The 23,565-nt window shown below is 39.9% G+C and overlaps 1 protein-coding gene across 9 annotated transcripts in view; it reads left to right on the top strand.

The window, feature by feature from the left end:
• The window catches only part of CUL2 (cullin 2), an 88,885-nt gene that overhangs the window by 47,332 nt on the left and 17,988 nt on the right, over positions 1-23,565 (top strand). For 8 of the 9 annotated variants that reach the window (XR_012157612.1, XM_073334443.2, XM_073334440.2 and 5 more), the window contains 10 exons: positions 1,893-1,989; positions 2,086-2,196; positions 3,024-3,186; positions 4,814-4,938; positions 6,181-6,288; positions 8,605-8,664; positions 9,036-9,164; positions 9,309-9,395; positions 9,990-10,142; positions 10,584-10,661. Coding sequence is in view for 8 of the 9 variants with exons in the window: in XM_073334443.2 (XP_073190544.1) it covers positions 1,893-1,989; positions 2,086-2,196; positions 3,024-3,186; positions 4,814-4,938; positions 6,181-6,288; positions 8,605-8,664; positions 9,036-9,164; positions 9,309-9,395; positions 9,990-10,142; positions 10,584-10,661 (1,111 nt within the window). In the remaining variant the exon portion in view is untranslated. The remainder of the gene's footprint in view (positions 1-1,892; positions 1,990-2,085; positions 2,197-3,023; positions 3,187-4,813; positions 4,939-6,180; positions 6,289-8,604; positions 8,665-9,035; positions 9,165-9,308; positions 9,396-9,989; positions 10,143-10,583; positions 10,662-23,565) is intronic. The other variant, XM_073334444.2, reaches the window with a different exon arrangement.

Here is a 23,565-nt window from a genome sequence, read left to right as displayed (position 1 = left end):
TATAAAAGATATATTCACCATGGTCAGCCTTCCTACTAAAAGGTTTTCCCTGCAACAGAGTGTAATAGAAGATCATGATGGCAGAGTTCTTACTGAAGGTGGTGATATCAAACACAGGTGGATGGATTATTGCGCCAATCTCATCAGAGCCACTTACAATGCAGGACAACAGAAAAGAGAATACCAAGACAGTCTTGAGGGAGGAAGGGGTCTGTGCTATTATGAAAATGAAGCCTGTGATAGCACCTAAGTAGATAACGTAACTAGAATTGCTAAAAGTGATTGGTGACAACTGTATTGATCTTGTGGAAAATTTGCAACAATGCATGGTGTACATAATTCAGGTTTGCATTAAGTGAATGATAGAAGCAGAGCTATCACCACAACCAGCTGGTTTCAGAGAGGTGTGAGACACGTGATCATATTGCGAATATATGTCATGTCCTATTGAAAAATGCAGACCGTATAATCACCCATAGATTGTTTCATTGGTTTCTCCAAAGTGTTTGATGTCATCTGGCATGACCGTCTCTGAAGGATACTGCCAAACATGGGGATTCCAGAGCATCTCAATGAATTAGTATCTAATGTCAGTAACAGACCATGACGTGAACAGCAGTGGCGACAGTGAGTGGTTAAACTTTTTCATTGGGCAGCGTGAGAGACCAGAAGGAACATGTTCGAAGAATTTATTGTGTGAGAAGCCCTGGAAGTTTTTGAAAAGAGGCAGGAGCTGGGATTTCTGTTGGTTGCAGCGAAGAGCATCATACCTAAATTTAGTTAAGAGGGGTCCACCATCAATGCTATGAATGTAGAAGTCTGTAAAAACTGTTAGTGAGGAATATGGATTATTCCTGAATGTGGTGAAAACTAGATGGATGTATGTTGAAACAATAACAGGATGCAAGTGGACATGACAATTTAACAGTCAAGTGGTAGAGGCAGCAGATAAATCTAATCATTTGGGATCAGATCTATCTAACGAAGGAGTCTACACCAAAAAAATTAGAAGATCACCAGGGATGGCTTGCTCAGCCATGGTTTTCCTTATGAAAGTGTGGAAAGACCATGGCATCTTGGAATGTACAAAGGTTCAACGGGTGAAAAGCTTAAGCTTTCTCCATTGTTACTTATGAGTGGAATCCTGGGGAACAAATGCTGCTGACAAAAAGAAAATTGAAGCCATTGAGATGTGGTGCTGGTGAAGACACTTGTATCTCCTGGATGGGAAAGACAAACACTTACATTGGAAATATTATTGGCGAGAAGCAGACACCACTCTCGGAAATCAGCAAGTGCAAGCTTACATACTTGGGTCACTGCCTGTATAAGAATGAGAATAACCTGGAGACAGTTAATGGAAGAGGTGGTGGCGGGCCATTTGTAGTAAGGAACGACCAGCATAGAGATGAATAAATTGTGTGTGGCCTATCATTGGGAGGTCAGTTGCTGAGTGTGCAAGTGAGTGATGGATCAAAAACTCTTCAAAAGTTTCTAAGACGTCACCTGTATTCAGACAGGAATAAATGGATTTTACTTACTTACCTACTTCCTAACAAGCTGGAGTTCATTGACTTGAGTAGCATGCTGATGTAACTTATAGTATTGTTAATGTACTCAGTACTTACTCGGTAATTGTTCTGTGGAGGCTGACAAAAACTTATGCATCACCATTTATGTAGTCTTCATGGCATGAGAAGGAGAGAAATTGAATCAGTGTTCATTAGTGTATCTCATAAGATTTGGCTTTATAAATTTTTGTCTTTGGTTAATTTAAACAAAAACAATAACTAGAAAATCTTCCACCTAATGTCAAGGGGTTCAATGTCTCATGTCTGTCTTAGTAGTCATACAGTTCCTTAGGGATGCATATTTGTTTTTGCCTGTTTCAGTGATCGTTGTGGAGAAGACCCAAACCAGAAAGTAATCCATGGGGTTATTAACTCCTTTGTTCATGTTGAACAGTATAAGAAAAAATTCCCCCTAAAGGTAAAAATGCATGATTGCTTGATGTATTTTTAATTGTGAATGTTAATATTTTAATACCTTGTATTATTTGTCCTTGATTAGACTTTCTTGATTTAGTTTTATCAGGAAATTTTTGAGTGTCCTTTTCTGAATGAAACAGGGGAGTATTATAAACAAGAAGCTTCAAACTTATTGCAAGAGTCAAACTGCTCACAGTATATGGAAAAGGTAAGAAGCCCTACTTTGACTTGCATCTATTGTGTATATATAAAACATCTAAAGGCAGAGTACAGAACAAGTTAATTACTTTTTATACAATAGAATGTTAAAATGTTGATTATTTTAGAAGGGAAAGATTTTTGTACTAATTTTCCTCCTGGTGGTACAACTATATGCACTCAAAATGAAAAATAGATGGTTTTTATTTTGAAGACATGTTAGTTTCTATAATTCTGTCTCATTACCTTGGCCAATGAGAACACACACATGGTGGTATCCTTTGACAGAGTGAACATAGATATCATACGGATGGCAGAGAGGCTTTCCAGAAACCTTGTTAACCAGCTTATGAAATTAATTATATTTAAAGAACATAAACTGGCTGGCAAGACCAAAAATGAGGTCTTTACTTGCTGTCTGCACTGCAGAAAGTTGTTCCATAATTATTTCCCCATTTTAATTGTCTTCTACCTCTATCATGTTCATTTTATTACCTGGAGAGGACAGGGTCACAGAAGCCAGGACAGAATAAAGTTGCAAGAGGAGGAGCATGGTCAGCAACTTTAGATCTTACAAACTATATAATGAGGTTTGAGCCTAGTCAGTAGTTGTGAGTCACCAATGCAAACAGGAATTAATGCAAGAAATAAAGTTAATGATTCAGTAGGTCGCACTCTTCTCTCTGAATTAGCATTGAACTAATGCCTCAGTGTCATGCACAAATTCAAATTTGCCTTCTCCCTTCTTAAATTCTCAAATCATATGCAATTCTCCTTTCCTCTCCTAAACTGTTCTGTAGTATTTATCTGTTCTATAGCTTGAAAATTTGCCTATAGGTTTTAGGTAGATTAAAAGATGAAGAAATGCGATGTCGGAAATACTTACACCCCAGCTCATATGGCAAAGTAATTCATGAATGCCAGCAACGAATGGTAGCTGATCACCTGCAGTTTCTGCATGCAGAATGCCATAATATCATCAGACAAGAGAAAAGAAGTGGTAAGTCTCACAAAATATTAAATGTTCTGTAGGTGTTGTGTATGATGTTTTACTTTGCAATTGATTATTTCAACAGATAGAACTCTTCCCTCTGCATTAACATTGAACTAGTGCCTCAGTGTCCTGGACAATTCCAGTATTCTCCTTCCCTTTTTACCTACCCAGCCTCTGCTTAAAATAGCATAACTTGTAAGACTTAGTTCCTGTATTACTTATATTTATGCATTTCCAAACAGTACTAGTTTCTCATGATTCCAGCTTTCTTTGGAAGTGAGGAAGAACAAATGTCAGAGAATCCTACTGCTCCAAAGTGTTGGTACATATGCCTTTTTACATATGTCTGAGGAAATTCCCCTGATGTCAGACTTTCTTAGACTGCAATCCACAGGTGCTTTCTACCCTGACCTTGGTCTTCTTGCTAAGGGGATAGCTACTGAAATGACCCAGTGTGTCTCAAAGTAATAAGCACCTTCCAAGGCACAGGAAAAATCCAAACTGCTTTTTTTTTCTTGTAGCAGCCCATTTAATAAACTTTATCTCGCCTCTTACTATATGCTCTTCAGATTATTTCTTCGAGTGACCCCTGCACATTTCCCACTATTGGGAGATGTATCTGTGTTGCTAGAATCTTGTAGAAGCAGTGTTTACTGCTAGTCAGATTCTTGTTCATCCAATGAAATATCTATATCCTTGACACCTGATGGTGGTGTTAATTTAGGCATCTAATTCTGTAAAGATGGGCTGGGAATTTAAGATGGCCTCACTATGTCCTGTGTGGATGTTGATGGATATTTACAAATAATTCTTCAGGAGGTTTCCTCTATCATACCAATCCTGCACTTGGGTTGGTTATATTCCTTGCTTGTGTATGTAAAGTAGGAATTGCTGGACAGATTCATTCTACTATAAGTCTGTGTCTGGGATGCAGAAATATGAATTTCTATCTATTAATTTGTTCCTTGACACTGGCTTGTAATAACTCACCAAGAGGAGAGAGGGATAAGCAGTGTTCCTATCACAAATATTCCTAGCTACACATTTTCAGGATTAAAGTTCGGTATTTTATTTCACATTTTCTTTCATCAAGTTTTTGTATTGGATGGTAGACTCCTTTTGCTGTCTCCTAGGAAACAATCGCTTAGATATTTTAGAAGTTTTCTAAGCTGATGTGGAGCAAAGTGGGAAAAGTCTAGCAGAGGATGCCAGAGCTCTCCAGATTTGCCACCCATTACCTGCTGACATGGAGGTCTAGGAAGATAGAAGATAGGAAATAAATTAGCCTAATGGTGTTCTACCTTTTTCATACTGGGCCACTGCCTCTTGTCTCTCCACTCCTATCTGGAACTCTTTCAATTTAACAATATGTGAAGTGTAGGTTGTTTAACTCCACCAATTACCAGGTGAAAATTGATGTGTGTTTCAACCTTCATCCTTCCTTTTTTCTGCTTTTCGCTTTAGCTTTATGTTCAATATTTAGATTATTTATTTCATAAGATTTTTCAAGGAAAGGGACAGTTTTATTTTAATATTGGTAAAGATCCATGCAGATTTATGGTGCTATGTAAATGTTAATTTAGAGTAGTGGATTTTTGAAGTATATTGTGTAAAAAGTATGTTTTTATTGCAGACATGGCAAATATGTACACTTTGCTTCGTGCTGTGTCAAGTGGTTTACCTCATATGATTCAGGAACTACAAAACCATATCCATGATGAGGGCCTTAGAGCAACCAGCAATCTTTCTCAGGAAAATGTAAGTTTCATGTGGCAGCTGAGTTAACCTATCTTATTACATTCCTGATGAAATCTTTTTTGCTTTCTTCCCTAGGCTGATTTAGTTTATTGCCTACAGATGAGTGGTGGCACTGAACAGAAACATGAGTATCATGTTGTTGCTTATAAAACACCCTATTAAACAATCTGTTTTTTTTATTTTTTTCATTAAATCTTGTTTATATTAAATAGATTTAGAACTTTGTGCACAAATTGCAGTTTTTGATCAGCTCTCAGTTGTGTAATGCATTGATTCAGGTTTTTTAATTTCTTCTTGCTGGATCAACTTGATGAATTTTTTTTTTTTTTAAATAATTGTGTGAAGTCATCATGGCAAATGGCCTTCTGCTGTTAAAAGGTGCTCTTGTTCTGCTAAATTTTGTTCCCAGATGGTTGCCGATGGGTCATTTTGGTTCATTAGGAAACAAAAATATCACTTGGTTTGATTAAATGTTATTTGTAAATCGGGGCATCCTGTGCTAGTACTAGAAAAGTCTTTTTCACTTAGTTGCTGTATAGTAGCAGTTGTACAGCTGCATAGTCCCACCCTTGCATCAGAATTTCTGAAAGTACTTTGACTATTGAATTGTTCTGCTCAAATGTTTTTGTTAAAGTACTCGCTTCTGATATCCCTTGTGGAATGTGCCTGTGGCACTGCAGAAAAGCAGGGCTTCCACCTACAGTTCTGTTCACACGTTTATACAGCACTACTTTCAACTTGACATCTAGATCTGATGTTCGCTTTAGGAGGGCAGTTCCTGTTGTCCTTTTTTAAATTGGAACTCTCAGCCCACTTTTCTAGAAGGCGGTACTGTTATTTAGACTCTCTCAAGTGTCAATATGCAGAGGCTACCTTGAAGAAAAAAGTTGACTTATTTTAATAACTGTGGTTTTAGAAGAGAGGCTTGGGGTTGACATCCATTTATCATCTTAATTCTGAAAGTTTGGTGCCATATTTCATGCCATGTTTTGGTGCTTATGTCTCAAGGGCACATCTTCTCCAGGCCATTCCCAAAACTCAGCAGTGCCATGGCTGCATCCTACTAGTGTGAATATGCAGGAGAAGCTGTCTTAAAGATTCAGTTACTTGTTAGTGACCTTGATTTTTGGTGATGATCTTCCTCCAGAATAACCATGACAATCTATTGATATTAATTTTTTACATTTTTGTATAGCTATTGAATTTTTCAATAAATCTGTTCTCTGTATTGTGTATTTTTAGATGCCAACTCAGTTTGTGGAGTCAGTTTTGGAAGTACATAGTAAATTTGTTCAACTTATCAACACCGTTTTGAATGGTGACCAGCACTTTATGAGTGCCCTTGACAAGGTAATTTTTCACAATATAGTAAACAACACTACACTCCAGAATATGTAATCTTTTTTTTCACCGGAGCAATAAAACAATACCCTTGAGAGAACTCTCATGGAGGTCTCTTGTTTTAAAGCAAAGAAGAAAAAAAACTAAGTAATTTAGTACTCTCAAAAACAGATCCTGCGTACAAAGGAAACAGTCACATTTCTTCCAACCATTGGTACTTGAGTTCAACCTAAAAGGATGGACAGCTTTCTCATCAAAACAGCTGTTTAAGATCCTGAAATGAAAATGGATCCCTTATCTCCAACTAATGTGAAAATAATATAGTATATTTATAATATACTGTGTCTACTAAGCAACTTTTAAACAACATCAAAACTGCCTTTTCTCTTGGCAATAATGAATTAGACTCTGATCACTGAAGTTGCCAGGTATGTTAAATAAACATTAATTTTGTATCTTGTTGCAAATTACTTGATTGTACAGAGTTGTGTTGAAACTGTTCAATTGCTCAACATGGGTAATTGCCCTGTTCTGATTACTTACCGTTTTCAAGACCGAGGTTTATATAACTGATTTGTAAAATGTGTAGCCAGTTAAGGCATTTGTTCCTAGGTCTACAATTGGCACCGTATAAATATAATGCAAGTTAGGTTGTTGTAGTAGTAGTAGTAGTTCATTTTATAATAGCATGACTAGGCTCTCTGAAGATCAGGTGTCTGGTTTCCTCAAGAAAAGGTACATGGTATCTAATGCCTTCCACCAGTTGTTAATTTATTGGACCAGGATTATAATTTTCACATGTACAATATTTTAACTACTAAACAAAATTTTCTTCTCCCCGGTCACCAAACTCTGGACAGCTTATGTCTTAGATTTTTGTCGGGGATAAAGATATTGATTAGGATAAATATTGTATATTTGCAATATCACTTTGTTTTTCTATTTTGGGGGTATATTTTGAGCTTCTATGAGTTTTGTCCGTTTTTGTCATATCCTATATTTTCTTAATACAAGGCTTTTCAGGGGGCTTGTAGCCATGTATCAGGATGTTGCTGAACCACATGATGCACTGTGCAGAAGAGTTATAGGTTTGACCATATTCCTGCAGGACACCTCATCTGTACAGATGAGTTTTGGCATTAAGCTTCATAATGTAATATAGAAAGTTAATGGTTGTCTGTGGTGATAAATATTGCCTATATCATATGTCAATTAAGTGTTCATTGAATTTTGAAGCTTAAAATTCCATACCTACATATACAGAGTATAGACAAGGTTCCTTCCAGAGAAGGCCTCTGTAACCCCTCTCCTCCAAGGACATCATGTGATTCAGCAATGTGCTGATGTTCAACACTACATCCTTTTGGAGCCTATAAGAAAAAACGAACAAACGTCAAACTCCTGGAAAACACTAAAAACACAGGAGTAGAGAGCTTCAGTGAAGCCCTTCAGCTTGCTTTCTTTGGAAAAGAGCTTGTGACCCAACAATCCTTGAATGTATATATAATTCAGAGGAACTGGTGTATGGTATTTTTTGGTTTTGCATACACTCAAGTTGTGTTGCAATTATTTTAATAAGACTTAAATATGAACTGCTCTTCAGAATACTAATGTTGACAACTCTGTTACTCTTCTCATCACTTATGCCCTGATCCTGAGTTATCATTTAATTCCCTTTTCTTCTATCTTGCATTCAGACTCTCTCCAGATCTCATCTTTACTATAATGTTTCAAAGATCTGCCTCTTCCGCTTCTCCCCATAATCCTTTAGATGCTGAGATACTTTTACAGTCTCCCCCTGAAGTTCAAATATATGCTCCTGACTTAAGGCTTTGCTGCTGCTGCTTGTATCTAATTTGATCTCTCTCTTCACTCCCCAGTGTGTACTCCCAGCCCAAATTCTATACCGTTCTGATTTCTCATCTTATTGCTCCCTTTGTGTTCTCTCACTCTCGTGTTTGTTCATCCTGCTCCCTACTTTTTGAACACCTTTCATCCTCTCTCCTCCTTTGCATTCCTAATCAAAACAGTTCTGTGACTTTGCTTTCCATAGCTGACTTGCTCACCTGTGCTATTTACTTCTCCCCTTTGGTCCTTCACAGTCTCACTTAATAAATATCACTGCTTACGATTTGCTCATTGTATATTATTTCACGTTATTTGTGTCAATAATTATCTCCCTCTTTCTGTCCATTTTTCTGTTTGTCTTTTTTTAGGACAGTCTTTGTCCTGAAGAACTTGGTGTCTTCATAACTCTCTGTAAATCACCAAAGCAAAAGTTCAAGTATTCCTTACTATTTGTCTTTATTGTGTATTTCTACATAGGCTCTAACATCAGTAGTAAACTATAGGGAACCCAAGTCGATCTGCAAAGCGCCTGAGTTGGTAAGTAACAAATATTGTGCTGTAATAGTGATCGTAGTTTAAAACAAAAACCCAAGCCCTCAAAACAGTCATTATTAACACATGGTGATCACCAAATTAAAATAATTTTCACTTACTGAATCATCTTCAAAAGCCTTTTTTTAAAATAGGCATTTAACCTATTGAACCCACACAAAACGTGCATGTTCTGGGCACACAATATGACGTGCCTTTGTTTCAAAATGTGGCCCTTTGTGTCTTGTTTGTGTCATTTGTAAGCTGAGCTCTGTCATGTTTTAACCCGTATTTAGTAGTTGCAGATACCTTCAAACACTGTTGTTCTCTAGCTTGACAAGTCAATTTTGTTTTGCTTTTTGTTTTTTTTACTTGAGCTGGCCAAGTATTGTGACAACTTGCTGAAGAAATCAGCCAAAGGAATGACAGAGAATGAAGTAGAGGATAAACTTACAAGTTTCATTACTGTTTTCAAATACATTGATGACAAAGACGTTTTCCAGAAGGTAACCTCCAATTTTTAGTGAATGTTAAACGAAAAATGTAATTTAGCTAAACCGTTTTACATTGGATGTTTGTGTTCACATTCTTTTTTAAAAAAACCTCACATCTGAGAAAATATTTTGCTTACTTTGTTTTGTTTCATACAGTTCTATGCCAGAATGTTGGCAAAACGATTAATTCATGGTTTATCTATGTCTATGGACTCTGAAGAAGCCATGATTAATAAACTAAAGGTAATATGAACTATCTTTCAAAATAATATAAACAGCAGCAGTAACTGTTGAAGCATGTCTTGTTTAAGAGGAGTCAGCAGAGGATGCCAAAATTAATTTAGCAATTGGTAGCTGCTGTTGCCAGTAGGTGATATGAAAAATCACAACATCATCTGTTCTGAATTCATGTATTGATACACACAAAATCCATTACCCGGAAAACCCCAAATATTATAAGTAGTTCCTTATTTTGGGTAGTTGTATAAAATGTGCCACTTGATCCATATTTCCATAATAGTAGTATCAGTCAGTGAGCAGAACTAAGGCAGTCCATTAGAAACTTTCAGTTTTGTAAGTTAGTATTGGGCAAGGACAAATTTTAGAAATAAGTTGTATAGAAAAGCAACCCTGTTAAGACGGGTAATATAATTTTACATATGAAGGCATTATTGGCTATACTATAGATGGCAGGCATTAGCAATATAGAAGTCTGTGTATCAATACTGTTTTGTGGATGTGTACAATATATTAAAGAAATATATATAAATAAATATGTGTATAATATATTAAAATAATTATGTTACCTAAGAAATGTATTTAAATGTTTCATTACAGCAAGCCTGTGGTTATGAGTTTACCAGCAAGCTCCATCGAATGTATACAGACATGAGCGTTAGCGCTGATCTCAACAATAAATTCAACAACTTTATCAAAAACCAGGATGCCATTATAGATTTGGGAATTAGTTTTCAGATATATGTTCTACAGGTACTAATGAATAATTTATTGCTATTCAGTTATTGGTTTCTTGTATTTCCATAACAAGTAAACAATTTTCTAAAATCTAACTAATATGAACATTTCTCAGACTGAAATTGACAACTTATAAATTTGATATCACTATTTAACAATCCTGATGATATAAAACAGCCTATTATTCCTAGCTTTTTTGAAAGATAGTCTACCCTCTACACTGCATAATGGTAAGATAGAAACAAAGGCCTTAACAGGTTTCTTACCTAGAGCAAAGGCCTCACAACAGTATGCATTTTAGTGAGTCTTACAAGTCCTTTTCTAACTCATATGTCTTATAACTTGACTTGAACTATAGGACCAGTTCTTAAGAGGAAGATTTTGTTTAGTGTGTATGCTCCTTGGAGCTCATTTTAACATGTTAGAATGTTAATTTTTTTCTCCCCCCACCCCCAGGCTGGCGCATGGCCTCTAACTCAGGCTCCTTCATCAACATTTGCAATTCCTCAGGAACTGGAAAAAAGTGTACAGATGGTAGGTTAGTAGTTTCTTGCAAATTTGTAGCAAATTTAATAATACTTTATTAGAATCTCAAACAAAAAGCTGGTAATTGTTATCGTGAGGCCACTGTGTCTGTTGGGTGTATACGTAAACCACAATTATTCAGGCTCCAGTTATCTGAAATTTGAATGAGTTCCCCAAATGAAAGTCTGATCTTATGAATTCCAGGTTTTCAAATTTTAGCTGTGCCCTTCTAGCTCTTCAAATAATTGAAATTTGTAGGAACATACCTTCTGAGCTCAAATGTTGATTCCTAATATTCAGGGGGAAAAGATGATCTTTTGTAATATCAAATCTTAACACATATAAGTATCTTGTCCTGTGATTCAGAGGAGCCCTTGAAAACCAAGATTCTGACTGTTCTGCATGAAAGCTCTTCTTGCACTTTTCAGAACAGTATGGATGTTTCCCCCTGTGCTCCTTGCCTTTGTCCAAAAATCTCCATCCACCCCTATTGGCATTCAGAATGCTGTATGATTGCATTTTGTCCTCCATCCTAGAAGTGGCACCATTTCAGAGGCCCTGTATTTTTATTATATTCTTGTATTCTAAATTCTAGTTACATGTACCTTGTATATATTTAAAATATACAAGATATCTATGTTGACCTGTGTCAACATGTATGTAGGTTGTGAAGCGCATAGGAAAGAAAGCATATAGAAATGAAAAATATTTTTACGTTATCAGAAAAACTGAAGTCTATAGAAGTGTACACATACAATTTCAGGATATAATCTTAAATTAATGTCTAATGGAAAACATCTATATTTGCTGTAAAGTGTCCTTTTGCTACTTGATAAAAGTGTTTAAAGTTTTTTAATGAAATATTCCAATTTCAACTTTAGTATATTAAGCAATATTAAATCTTGTAGTACATCAAACAAGAAAGTATTCTCATACTATACTCATTCCACCAATCCTGGCACTGCTGGGAAGTCCCATCCCATGGCTGTTATCACTGATGCAGTTCTCTAGAAGATTCCTGGAGGTGAATATACAGCCTTTATTAGAAGGTGACTCCTCAGCATGCTTCTAGTATGCGGCTTCTGCAACAGCTTTCTCCCTCAAACCTATTAGGAGGCCCTCTTCACTACTGTTATTAGATGGGAACATTTTTATGCTCTTCCTTTTGTGTCTTTCTTCCCTCACTGGCCTTAAGAGCCACCAAGAGACATACCCACCCACAAAAGGTCTCCACTGTTAGCCAATGAAAGCAGCTTTGCCTTCACCACTTGTACACGCATTCTGCTCCTTTTTCCTGTGCTGTCAACAGCTATGCCTCAGCTTGCTAAACTAGCAACGCCCCCACTCAGCAATGATTCCAAAGATGTCCAGCGAGGGCAAGACTAAGAAGGAGTCAAGTAGCCCCTACTCCACTTCTGGAATTCCTTCCGTTTTGATTCTCTTTTTAAATAATGGTCTGACCCCTTCTTCGTTGACTTGGGCTTCTGTCTACTCCCTTTTAGCATTGCCTTTCTTTTCCTGTTCCCAAGAATTTTTATTGTGCTCCAGGTTCTTGATCCCCCATGTTCCTCCGATAGTACAGTGACAGGAATTGGATATATGACTTAATAGCTACCTTACTTATGTTTTTGGTCAAAGGCAATGTTTCTCCCTACTTCCCAGGACTCTCCAGTGTAAGGTCCTGCAAGGATTCCTTTTTAATTTTTGGCCATTGTTCTTCCGGGTTTTCAAGGGCCTTCTCCTTTAGTATGCACCACACGTCTCCAGAGATTCAAAGGCAAAAATGTCTGGGGGGAAAAAAACTAAAACCTCAGAGGGTTGTAAGCTTTTGTGAGTTGATTCAGATATGGACAGTAGGTTAGTCTGAACTGAGCGCCTTACCTTAGTTGAAAATTGAAGCTCTCCAGATTTTCTTTTCTCCCTATTTCCCCAGTCCCCTGAAAATAAAAAAGCCAATAGGGAGGCTACCTGAAGCACGTTGCCCACCCCTCAAGACCTCTGATATAGAAATCTTGAATCCATTTTCAAGGAATTAGGATTCCTGTTCTACAGTCCATCTTGTGGCTTTGATCTGTCTGGTTACTTCTAGAGCCTCACTGTCTTACCTAAAAGCCTTCAGTAAAATGTAGAAACCATACTGGGAAGGTAAAACATTTGTTAAAGGTCCCTGTGATGATATATGCTATTTGAGTTCTGTGCTATGCTGTGCTCCACATATAAACAATATTTCAATTGACCATGATTCAGGCTCACTTCACAGGTATGTTCTTTGGAGGAGATCCTAGACATCACCATTGAGGAATCCTCAGATCTGAATGAGCTTGAGTTTCCTTGGGTGAACAAGGAAAAACATCCAAAAACCAGATTTAGGCAGTACTGATACTCTGCCTTTCACTCAAAGTATCTTTTCTCTCTCTTTTCAGAGCAGACCCAGAGGTTACTATTCTAGATGCTCTTTCCGGCAGTGCAGGCTTTCAAATCCCATGCTTCTGTCAAGCAACAATGAAGAGTGGTTGACTCACACCCCACTTCTGCCCATCAAGGAGAGACTAAATCTGTCTTCTTCGAGTGCTTGCACGTGTCCATTCCAATGTAGGGGTGTGTATGCCCTGAGCAATTGCTGGAATATTTTCCCCATAGTGGTATCCGTCAAATTGGCTCTACCACCCCTTGGTACTGTGCGCTAACAGTGCCAGTATAAGGGACCCTGCTGAGCTCGCACCCCTCAGTTCCTTCTTACTGGTTGCTGGAACTTCCCTCGTTGCTCGCTGGAACCGGTTCATAACGGTTGCTGGAACTTCCCTCGTTGCTTCGGCAATCTTCTCCAGTGGTTTCCTCTCATTTGTTGCGTGTGTGTATATATAGTTATAGTAGCTAGTTAGTTTGAAAGTAGTTTTAGTAATCTTTTGAAACCAGACACCTCTACACTTGTTGAAGAGGCTTGTCCACTCCCCGGTGACAAGGTATGCCTCCCTCAGTCACCAGGCTTTAAGCCGTGCTCTTCCTGTAGCAAGTCGATGCCATTGAATGACCTGCAGTCGAGTTGCCAAAATATTTAGCGGAAACTCACAGGAAGGATCGCTGTCAGATCTGCAAGGAGTTCAAGCCCCGCACCCAGAAAGACCAGGCAGCGAGACTGAAGGTCCTCCTGATGAAGGCAGCCCAGAGGCTAGCATCGGAGCCGCAATCAGACTCTGCACCGAGAACCTCTGCTTCGATGTGGAGAGCGCTTCCCGCCAATCGAGACTCTCAGCACCACTCCGCCTTGCCCAAGAAGAGGCACCACAAGCACTGAGACAAAAGTTGCTCCCTGATACCAAAAGGGAGCAGGCAAGGGGACAGGAATAGTGTGAGACTCATATCTTGCCAATCTCCCTCTCTGGCACTGATGCAGCCCCCACCATCAGCACCGCTACTGACTCTGGTTCCACATACCCCATCGAGGGATGCACCATCCTCCAGCAGGCAGCGTACCAGACAGTTTGTTGTACTGTCCACTCTGGAGGCATATGCAGCATCTAGGGACTTGCTCATGCAAGTACCAGGATCCTCTGACATCCAGGACTTGGTGTCGTCGAGTGGCAAAGAGCCCTTCCCCAGCCTCCAAATGGCACTGAAACCACTCTCCAGGGGTAAACCCCCTCTAATTGCCTCACCCCACATGTCCCCACAGAACCACTAACTGGCACCGGGAGGATTAACACCTCCATGGTCCCCTCACCTTAGCTCATCTTCCTCATCAGGGTTGGAGGTGAGGTCCTATTTTTCCCACCACTGGGAGCGCTCACGCTACTCCCCGCACCTGTCCTACAAATACTGGGATATCTAGTACAATGGTGCCTCGAACACGTGGACCATGAGGACAGGCACCGATGCAGTGGCCTTTTTGGAACCTCTGTGGGTTTCCACCAGGCCAGGGCACCGTCTCAAAGCATTCTTATTCGGTAGCCTCAGAGGGTAGGGCGCTTCGGATTCCGTGCTGCAAGACACCAGACCCTGGTCTCTGCTGTTGAGCCCAGTACTGAGCCTGGTACCAAGCTGCTGGAGCATGTCGCTCAGGTCACTGCTGACACAGAGGAAAGAGCAGAGTCCTTACCCGCCTCCCCCTCTTCTTCCCCAGATGATACCCTGGTAGCCACCAGTGCATCTCCACCCCAGGATGACCACAAAGCCCACCAGGACTTATTAAAGCAGTGGCCTTGAATTTGGGCATGCAGGCGGAGGTGGTGGAAGAGATCACACTTGGCCTTCTGGACGTTTTGGCAGTGGCAGGCCCCTTAGGAGTGGTTCTTCCCCTCAATGAGGCGATCATGAAGCCCGTTAAGGCTCTCTGGCAGATCCCCGCTTCTCTCCCGTCTACAGCTAAACGGGTGGAGGAAAAATATTTTGTACCTGCTAAGGGCTGCAAATTCCTATTCTCTCCCCCTTCTCCCGGGTCCTTAGTGGTGGTAGCCGCTAATGATAGGGACCATCAAGGTCTAGCGGGGCACAGACCTAAGGCGAAGGGTCCCCAAAAGCTGGACTTGTTTGGCAGTAAAGCCTGCTCCACAGGGAGAGTGCAGCTCTGCATAGCAAACTAGTAAGCCTTGCTAGGTCACTATATAATTTTGCCTTGTGGGAAGCAATGCAAAAATTTAAGGTTCCCCAGGGTGCCAGGCAGGAGTTCTCTTCCCACGTAGACAAAGAGAAGACACTGGCCCGGGCCTCCCTGCAGGCAGTCTTAGACGCCGCTGATTCCACGGCCAGATCAATGGCCACGGCTGTCACCATGTGCAGAAGCTCGTGATTACAATCCTCTCGGTTTCCTTAGGAAATGCAGCAGACGCTCCAGGACCTTCCATTTGAAGCAAACAGATGCTAAGCTGTAGATGCTTTATTGCCCTAAAGACTGTAAGGCAACTTTGAAGTCTCAGGGCCTGTATATTCACCTGCAGCATCTAGAAGGCATTATAGGCCCCAGCAGTCTGGGCATTTCTACTCTCAACTGCCCAGACACCTCCAGAGGAGGAGAAAGAACAAGGCATTCATGCTGTTGCAGTCTGTCCCTTTGAAGCACCCTTCATTTCAGGATCCAGTTACCTCTATTTTTCCCAACTGTCTGTTCCATTTCCTCAGCGCCTGGAACCACATTACCTCGGACCTCTGGGTCCTAAACACAGAAGAAATTGGGTAAACCCTCCAATTTTTGTCAACCCCACCTTCCCACCCACCCTCGAAAGCCGGGGCGCGAAAAGCCGAAAGCCGAATCCCGAAAGCCGATCCCGAAAGCCGGGGCGCGTGCAGGCGGGGGGGAACTCAGACCGATCCTAGATCTGTGATAGCTCAACTACTGTCTCAAGAAGTTGAAGTCCTGCATGGTCTCCTTGACCTTCTTCATCCCTTCACTGAATCCAGGGGACTGTTATACCACCCTCAACTTGAAAGACACACACTTGCACATATCAATTTTCCAAGGACACAAGAGGTTTCTAAGATTTGTTGCAAACCAGACCCATTACCAATTCATGATTCTGCCATTTGGCCTATCAGCTCCCCATGGGTCTTCACCAAGTGTATGGTAGTAGTAGTGACTTTTCTCAGAAAAAGGGGAGTTCACATTTTCCTGTATCTCGGTGATTGACTAATCAAGGGTCAGGCCAGAATTCAGGGGGAGCCCGACATAGATCTCGTACATTCGACCTTCCCGACTTTGGGGCTATTAATAAATGACCAGAAGTCTATTTTTATCCCCATCAAACAAATAGAGTTCATCGGGGCAGTTCTTGACTATTTGCAGGCAAAGGCCATGCTCCAGGAGGACCCCTTCTCAACTTTGATAAGCTGCCTTCTGGCACATCCGATCATCTCACCTACCAGGTGCACAGAACCAGATCTCAGATCGCCTCAGCTGGTCCTTCTCTCCTCACCATGAGTGGTCCCTTCTCCTGGATATCACAATGGACATCTTCCAAAAGTGGGGTAGTTCCCATATACACTTGTTTGCAACCCATGACAACAGGAAATGCCAGCAGTTCTTTTCCTTGAGGGGACCTAGCCCTGGGTTTATTATGGATGTCTTCCTGTTAGCATGGATAACTTGCCTGTTTTATCCTTTCACTCTTCTTCCCCCTCCCTTCCCCAGTTAATTAACAAGGTTCTGTCGAAGATCAAGCAAGACCAAACATGAATCATCTTTATGGCCCGGACAGCACTAAGGTTCATCACCCTCCTAAACCTTTCAGTGAAGGTCCTAATCTAGCTTCCACTGCTGGATTAATCACACAGGACCATGGCCAGTTGCTCCACCTGAACCTCAGCTCTCTTCATTGATGGCCTGGAACCTTCATGGCTGAACTCTGAAGAGCAGGCTTGCTCAGAGCAGGTTCGTAAAGTCCTACTGGGCAGCAGAAAAACCTTCCACTAGGGCGACATACCTGGCGAAGTGGAAATGATTCTCCATCTGGTCTTCTAAGCCTGGTGTTCTACCTAAGCAGTCCTCATTGCAGCTTGTTCTGGAATATCTCCTACTTTTGCAGCAGCAAGCCCTAGCTTTTTCTTTAATCAAGGTCCACATGGCAGCTAATTCAGTCTTTCATCTGAAGGTCGACAGTAGGTCAGTTTTCTCTCACAAGATGATAATTTGTTTTCTCAAAAGGATGGAGACCGTGTTCCCTCAGATAAAGGAGCTCATATCTTTCCCCCCCTCCCCCCCCGAACATAAACCTTGTCTCATCAAAACTGACGAGCCTGTCCTTTGAGCCCTGAGCAACACACTCACTGTTGCACCGTGCTTGGAAGGTGGCCTTTTTGGTGGCCATTACATCAATCAATCAGGAGAGTTTCAGAGATCCGAGCCCTCACCTCGGACCCCTGTATACAGTTTTCTTCAAATATAAAGTGAAGCTACACCTGCATCAAAAGTTCCTCCCAAAAGTGTTTTCTCAATTCCACTGCAACCAACCAATTTTCCTACCAGTATTCTATCCTAAGCTGCATGCAGATAGGGAGGAATGTCTTCATTCCTTGGATGTCAGACGAGCTCTGGCATTTTATATTCAGAGGACCAAATCGTTCCGTAGATAACTGCAGCTCTCCTTAGCTGTAGCAGAGAGAATGAAAGGGCTTCCCTCTCTGCTCAGAGGATTTTGTCTCAGATCACATCATGTATCCAGGCATGTTATGACCTTGCAGGGGCTCTCCCTCTGCCAAACCTGATCGCTCATTCCACAAGATCTCAGGCCTCTTCAGCGACTTTCCTGGATTAAGTTCCTGTTCACCATATCTGCAGGGCTGGGACCTGGTCCTCGGTGCACACGTTCTCAGCATTGCATGCTATCACTCAAGAAGCCAGAGATGAGGCCTACTTTGGTCACACAGTGTTGCAGTCTGCTTGTCCTTAAGCTCCAAGCCCACCTCCAGTGCACCTACCTGTGAGTCATCTACACTGGAATTGACATGTGAAAACACTTGGGGGGGAAAAAATGGTTACTGACCTTTTGTAACTGTTCTTCGAGATATGTTGCACATGTTCATTCCAAGGCCCACCCAGCATCTCCTATCTTGAAGTGGTTGGTAAAAAGCAACTGAAGGGCGCGGGCTCATCAGGGCCCGTTATACCAGCCCTATGAGAGCACACCAGGGGGCGCTAGAGCTGACCCAACAGATACCACCAAGGAAAAAATTCTGGCAACTGTGTCGGGGTGTGCACACACCTACATTGGAATGGACATGTGCAACACATCTCGAAGAACAACAGTTACAAAAGGTCAGTAACTGTTTTTGGTTTTTACTGGCCCAGATGAAAATCAGGACCAATGCTTTGTGATTGTCAAAGGGCTACATCATTGAACTTGTCTCCTTCTGACTAGATTCATTTCAGCCTCTCAAAGGATACAATAAAGTTTACCTCCTTATTCCAGTCTATATGGCTGATTTCACATTCATTTGTTTTGCTATTGAGAGACTTATATTATTAGTACATTGTTCTATCCTTTGATCTTTTCTTAGCTCTAAAAGTCTTCTAAAAATTCTGTTGATAATGGTGCCAGCTTCAGTGTGTGGGGGGAAATCCTTGTTTTTCATAGTTTGAACAACCTGCTTATGAGATCTCCTTTCTTCCAGCATACTTATGGACAAGTGCTCTCTCTTCTTCCAGACCATGGGTTTATGGTGCACTGTAAGAGCTCTTACTTTCCTGGGACATGGTCCTCCTAGGCACTCAACTTCACATTCACCTCAGCAAGGTGGTTCTCAGAGGTCCCACAAACTAAACGGTTCAGTACAACCTGGTCATAACCATGTGTTAGATTCTGTATCTTCTATGCATTCTGGTATCCTATCAACCCATCCTTAATTCTCCCTCTCTCCAGGCTTTGTTTTGGTATGAGACTGCTAAGGAGAGACCATATACCTGCATACCACCATTCCAACACAAGTAATTCATTTCCGCATATGGTGGAAGAGCTCCCAAGAGCTTGCACGAAGGGAAGCCTGTTTCTGACGTGATCCTGATCTTCATGAATGCAAGCTGAGAGGGGCTGGGTTAGTCACCTGGCTTCCTCGTGTACCATGTACAAGAGGGAGGCTCCGTACAGTAGCAGCTGACTGGAATTCTGGGCCACTAGGTTTATCCTGAAGAAATTTGTTTTTTTCTGGGAATCAGAATGGTCCTTGTGGAATGCTGTAACTAGTCAGCCATTACCTTCACTATCAGACAAAGGCATTCAGCTTCTGAAGAAAGGTGCTTCATGGGGGTTCTGACGTAGGCCTAAAGGAAGATGATAGAAGATCAACTGTGTATGGGAGTGTCTCTGGACTAATTGATGAACAGGCAGGCAGGTTTTCTTCAAGATCTTAGAGCTCTGGAACTTCTCAAAAATATACTTTATTTGCATCTTATAACAGCAGTTTTAATGTGTACTGCTTCAGGCATTGGGAGAAGGCAATCTGGAAAATAGACATCTTCTCCTTTAAAGTGTTCAAGCGTGCTCTTCTATACATTCCTCCTCTGTTATTATTAAAAGTCATTGCCAAGAGAAGTCGGATTGGGCCAAACTGACCCAAGGCAAAACTGTCTTTTTTTGGCCTGTCTCAAGGAGAAGTCCCTGAAACCTGCTTAAGTTCTTCCCATAGCCAAAGAACATCCTGACCACAGGGTCCTACCAAACTCCTGAACCTTAGCTTCTTGTCCCTTTCAGCTGGGAAATGAGAGGCTGAGACTTCTGGACTTTTGCTGGGCAGTATCCTGACAAGAAATAAAATATTAGAACTAAGACTTACCAATGGGTATGATCCATATTTGAAGCCTGGCATCAGCTGTAACAAAGGTTCAGTCAAGGGACTGCCTTTATATTTATCTGTTTTTTGAGAAAAGGTTCCAGCAAAATTTCAGGTTTAGATGGTGGCACTAGGAGCTTGGAGGATCTGTAAGGGAAAATCTACTGCAGTCTCACCCCTGTATTTCTAGATTTCTTCATGCAGTCGAAAGGATTGGACTACCTTTATGCTGTCCCATACACAGTCTGGTTTTGCAAGCCTTGTTGCAACTTCTGTTTGAGCTTTTTGGGGACTGCTAACTTTATCCACAGCATCAAACTAACTTCTCTTGTTACTTTTAGCTCACAGGAAAAATGAATTTGAAGATATATCTGTTAAGGAACCTCTCTCATGCAGTCCATTCCTTACAAAGGGGTCCTGTGAACCTCTCTGGAATGTGTAGTCCCCATGAATTTAGTTTTTCACATCAGTCAAGATATTTCATTTCCTTCCTTGATCGCTCCATCATTCTCTTCCTTACAATTTACTAATTCCCAGCAGTGCCAGGATTGGTGGATTGCATATGGTGTGAGAATGGGACAATTTGTTCCTTACCTGTAAATTGGTTTTCTCATATATAACAATCCACCAATCCTTTATTCCCTTCTTAAAGTTACTGTTTGTTGTTGATAGGAAATTACTGTTAGATGTGGATGCTTAAGCTTTAGAAGAATCTACTGGTAATATGAAGTACCCACTGCCTATTTAGACTGGGAACTGGATTCCAAGAATCTTCTAGAGAGCCACCTCAGTTACAAGAGCCATGCTCAAGACTTCCCAGCAATGCCAGGATTGGCAAATTGTGTATATAAATGAAGACCAATTTACAGGTGAGGAACAAAATTGTCCAATAATACTGGGAAGATACTATTAAGGACTTTTTTTTTTTTAAAAGGAAAAGAGGAGCCATTCATTTTGTTCATTTCTAAGTGAACATCTTTGTATCCTTGGACCTCTTGTCTTGTGTATATTTTCTGTGTGTGGCTTTGTAATATGAGCATGATAAATCTATATTGAAATGTCTTAAAATAGTCGCACCAAAAATCAGTTTCCAGCGCAATGAATGTGACACCTTACAGAAGCACTAAAACGTGTGTAAAAACGTAAAGGAGGAAGAAATGAACAAGATTATTACTGTGTTGAACAATGTTGTCTAAGGTTTTTCAAGAGCCCAATGATTTTAGGTGCTTCAGTTTTGGGATGTCTGGTTTGATGTGCCTTAAAAAGGAGACTACTTTTCAAGTGGTGGGTATTCAGCACTTCATGAAAATCAGAAACCTTCAAAGTTCAGGGAGGACATCCAGAAATTGATGCACCCGGAGTCACTACTCATTTTTAATAATCTTGGCAATTAGATCTTGATAACTCAGTTGTGGCAGATCTGAGGTCATATTACTCTCTAAAAACATCAGAATAGTAGTGAAATTTGCTTGTACTTTAACCTTGTTTCCAGAGACACCTCTGAAAACTGGGATGGAGTGGGTGTGGTTGCACGATCTGCGCTTGGTGATGGTTAGTCCTGCTCAATTGTTAGCCTACTAGAAAGAAATTAGGCCCTTACTTTTGTGGGTTTGATAAAAGCTAATCTGCTTACATAGTGCCTTCGTTGGCTCATCAATACTAAGCACATGTCTAGAAAAACACATTAGCAGCAGATGTAATTATATAAAATGTAAGTAGTGAAGGATAGAGGAAACCGGATTGCAAAGTGTTTCCTGCTTTCCAGGAAAAAAAAACAACCTAAAAAGTAACATATTTAAAAAGAGTTAAAACCAATTCTTTTTTATAACATGTTTAAAAACATTTGACAGGGTTCTTTAAATAACTTTAAAATGTTGGGCCATTTGGACTAAATATCACTCATAGAAATACTCTTAAAAGTGCCTACTTCAAGAGGATGTAGGCTTCAGTTACGTTAGGGAATTATTCCGAAATACAGACTGTGCTCATATCTTGTTCTTCCTTTTTATTGCCTCTTATGGAAAATTGTAGCGATCCTGTGCTTTGAAAATTATTAATTGGATTGTGACTGTGATGTTGAAATTTAATTTTTAACTGTTTGCAAAGTGAAACAATACTAATATGATCCACACAGGCTGGCCAATGCCACCGTAAAGGGGAATTCAATCCACCTTTGATGCTTTTGAAGGACACTCTTTGCTTTTTAAGGGTAGTATATCTCTGTGGCTCGCTGGACCCCTGTTGTGAATAATAATGAGGGGATTATCTGATGGCCATGTTGCTACTAGATATCGTCCTCTTTTTTTTTCTTTCCTTTGCAGATGTACAGAATTAAATATTAGCTACAGCTTTTACTTGTATTTCTGACTTTATTGTGCCATTTAGAGTTGTGTTAATCAAAATATGGTGCATTCTGCTTTTGACTTTATTTAGTCAGTAGAGTCTTACAACTAATTGAGCTTACTTCAGGAAGATACAAAATCTCTATAGATCTAGCTCAAAACGGCTTCAAAGAAATCATTAAGAGAAAATAATTGTTTTTCTTCTGAGCTTTTTATTCTTTTGTAATCTCTGGCTGTCAGTGGGCTATGCTCTGAGAAGTCGTCACCCCTGTGGTTGGGGAATTAAATAAAAGCTGCTTTTTGAGGTCTTTCTAATAATAACTCTTCTTTAAGCATCCACTTCCTTTAATTTATTAAAATAAATATGTATGGAGGAAATAGGTAAAATAAAAATGGGTACGTATTTGTAGTGTACAATAAATTTCTGAAATTAGAATAAATTTAATCTAAAATAAATTAATTGTATGGAACTTTCTTGATTATCTGACTCTCCAGACCTCTTAATTTGTGTTGAAAATCGGTTGTTTGTTCAAATTTTCATACCTGAGAAATTTAAAACACTAATGTAGTTTATTACATCATGTGTATCATGAGTAAGCAGTCAGGTTAGTACATAATGTTATGGTACATTTCCTGAATTATCTTTTACATTTCTTTATTGATGCAAGTTATTCTGAGAGATGTTAATCTAGATTATTTCCATATTTTTGCAGCACCATAGATAATGTGTATATATCATAATATGTAATAATTATATATGATTTGCTTTAATAGCAACATCCATCAAAACAGCTAGATCTAGCTAAATTATACCAAAACACAATTGAAGTGGGTTTTCTAATTTGATTGAAACAGTGAATCAAAATTAGTGTATGAAGGATTATGATTGCATCAAAGGAAAGGTTACAAATATAATTGTACTGTGCATATGATGATAGAAGCAACAATGTAACAACCGTAATACTAGTAATGCACTTTTAATACCCTAATTAATACTATAATAATCGTACAATATTTTAATAATTGTTATACAAATTTTATCAATTTATTCTTTTGGGATCGATATTGACAACACTTGTATTTGAACAATACTGAGCTACAGCATTGATTGTTAATTCATATGATGATTTCTTGATGTCATCTCTGACATATTCAGTCTCTAAAGTCTTAGGTTTCAAATTATAATATATAGATTTAAACATGTTTGGCTAAGACATTTTGGTCAAAACTAAAAGTTCAAATTTTTCAACTTACACCTTGTAAATATATGAAGAAATACTGTGTAGTATTTTTAAATGTGTAGGTACAAAATATTG

The sequence above is a fragment of the Lepidochelys kempii genome, chromosome 2, assembly GCF_965140285.1.
Source record: "Lepidochelys kempii isolate rLepKem1 chromosome 2, rLepKem1.hap1, whole genome shotgun sequence".
Classification (NCBI taxonomy): Eukaryota; Metazoa; Chordata; order Testudines; family Cheloniidae; genus Lepidochelys; species Lepidochelys kempii.
Note: the sequence above shows the minus strand (reverse complement) of the source record. Positions and strands in the feature narration are given on the sequence as shown.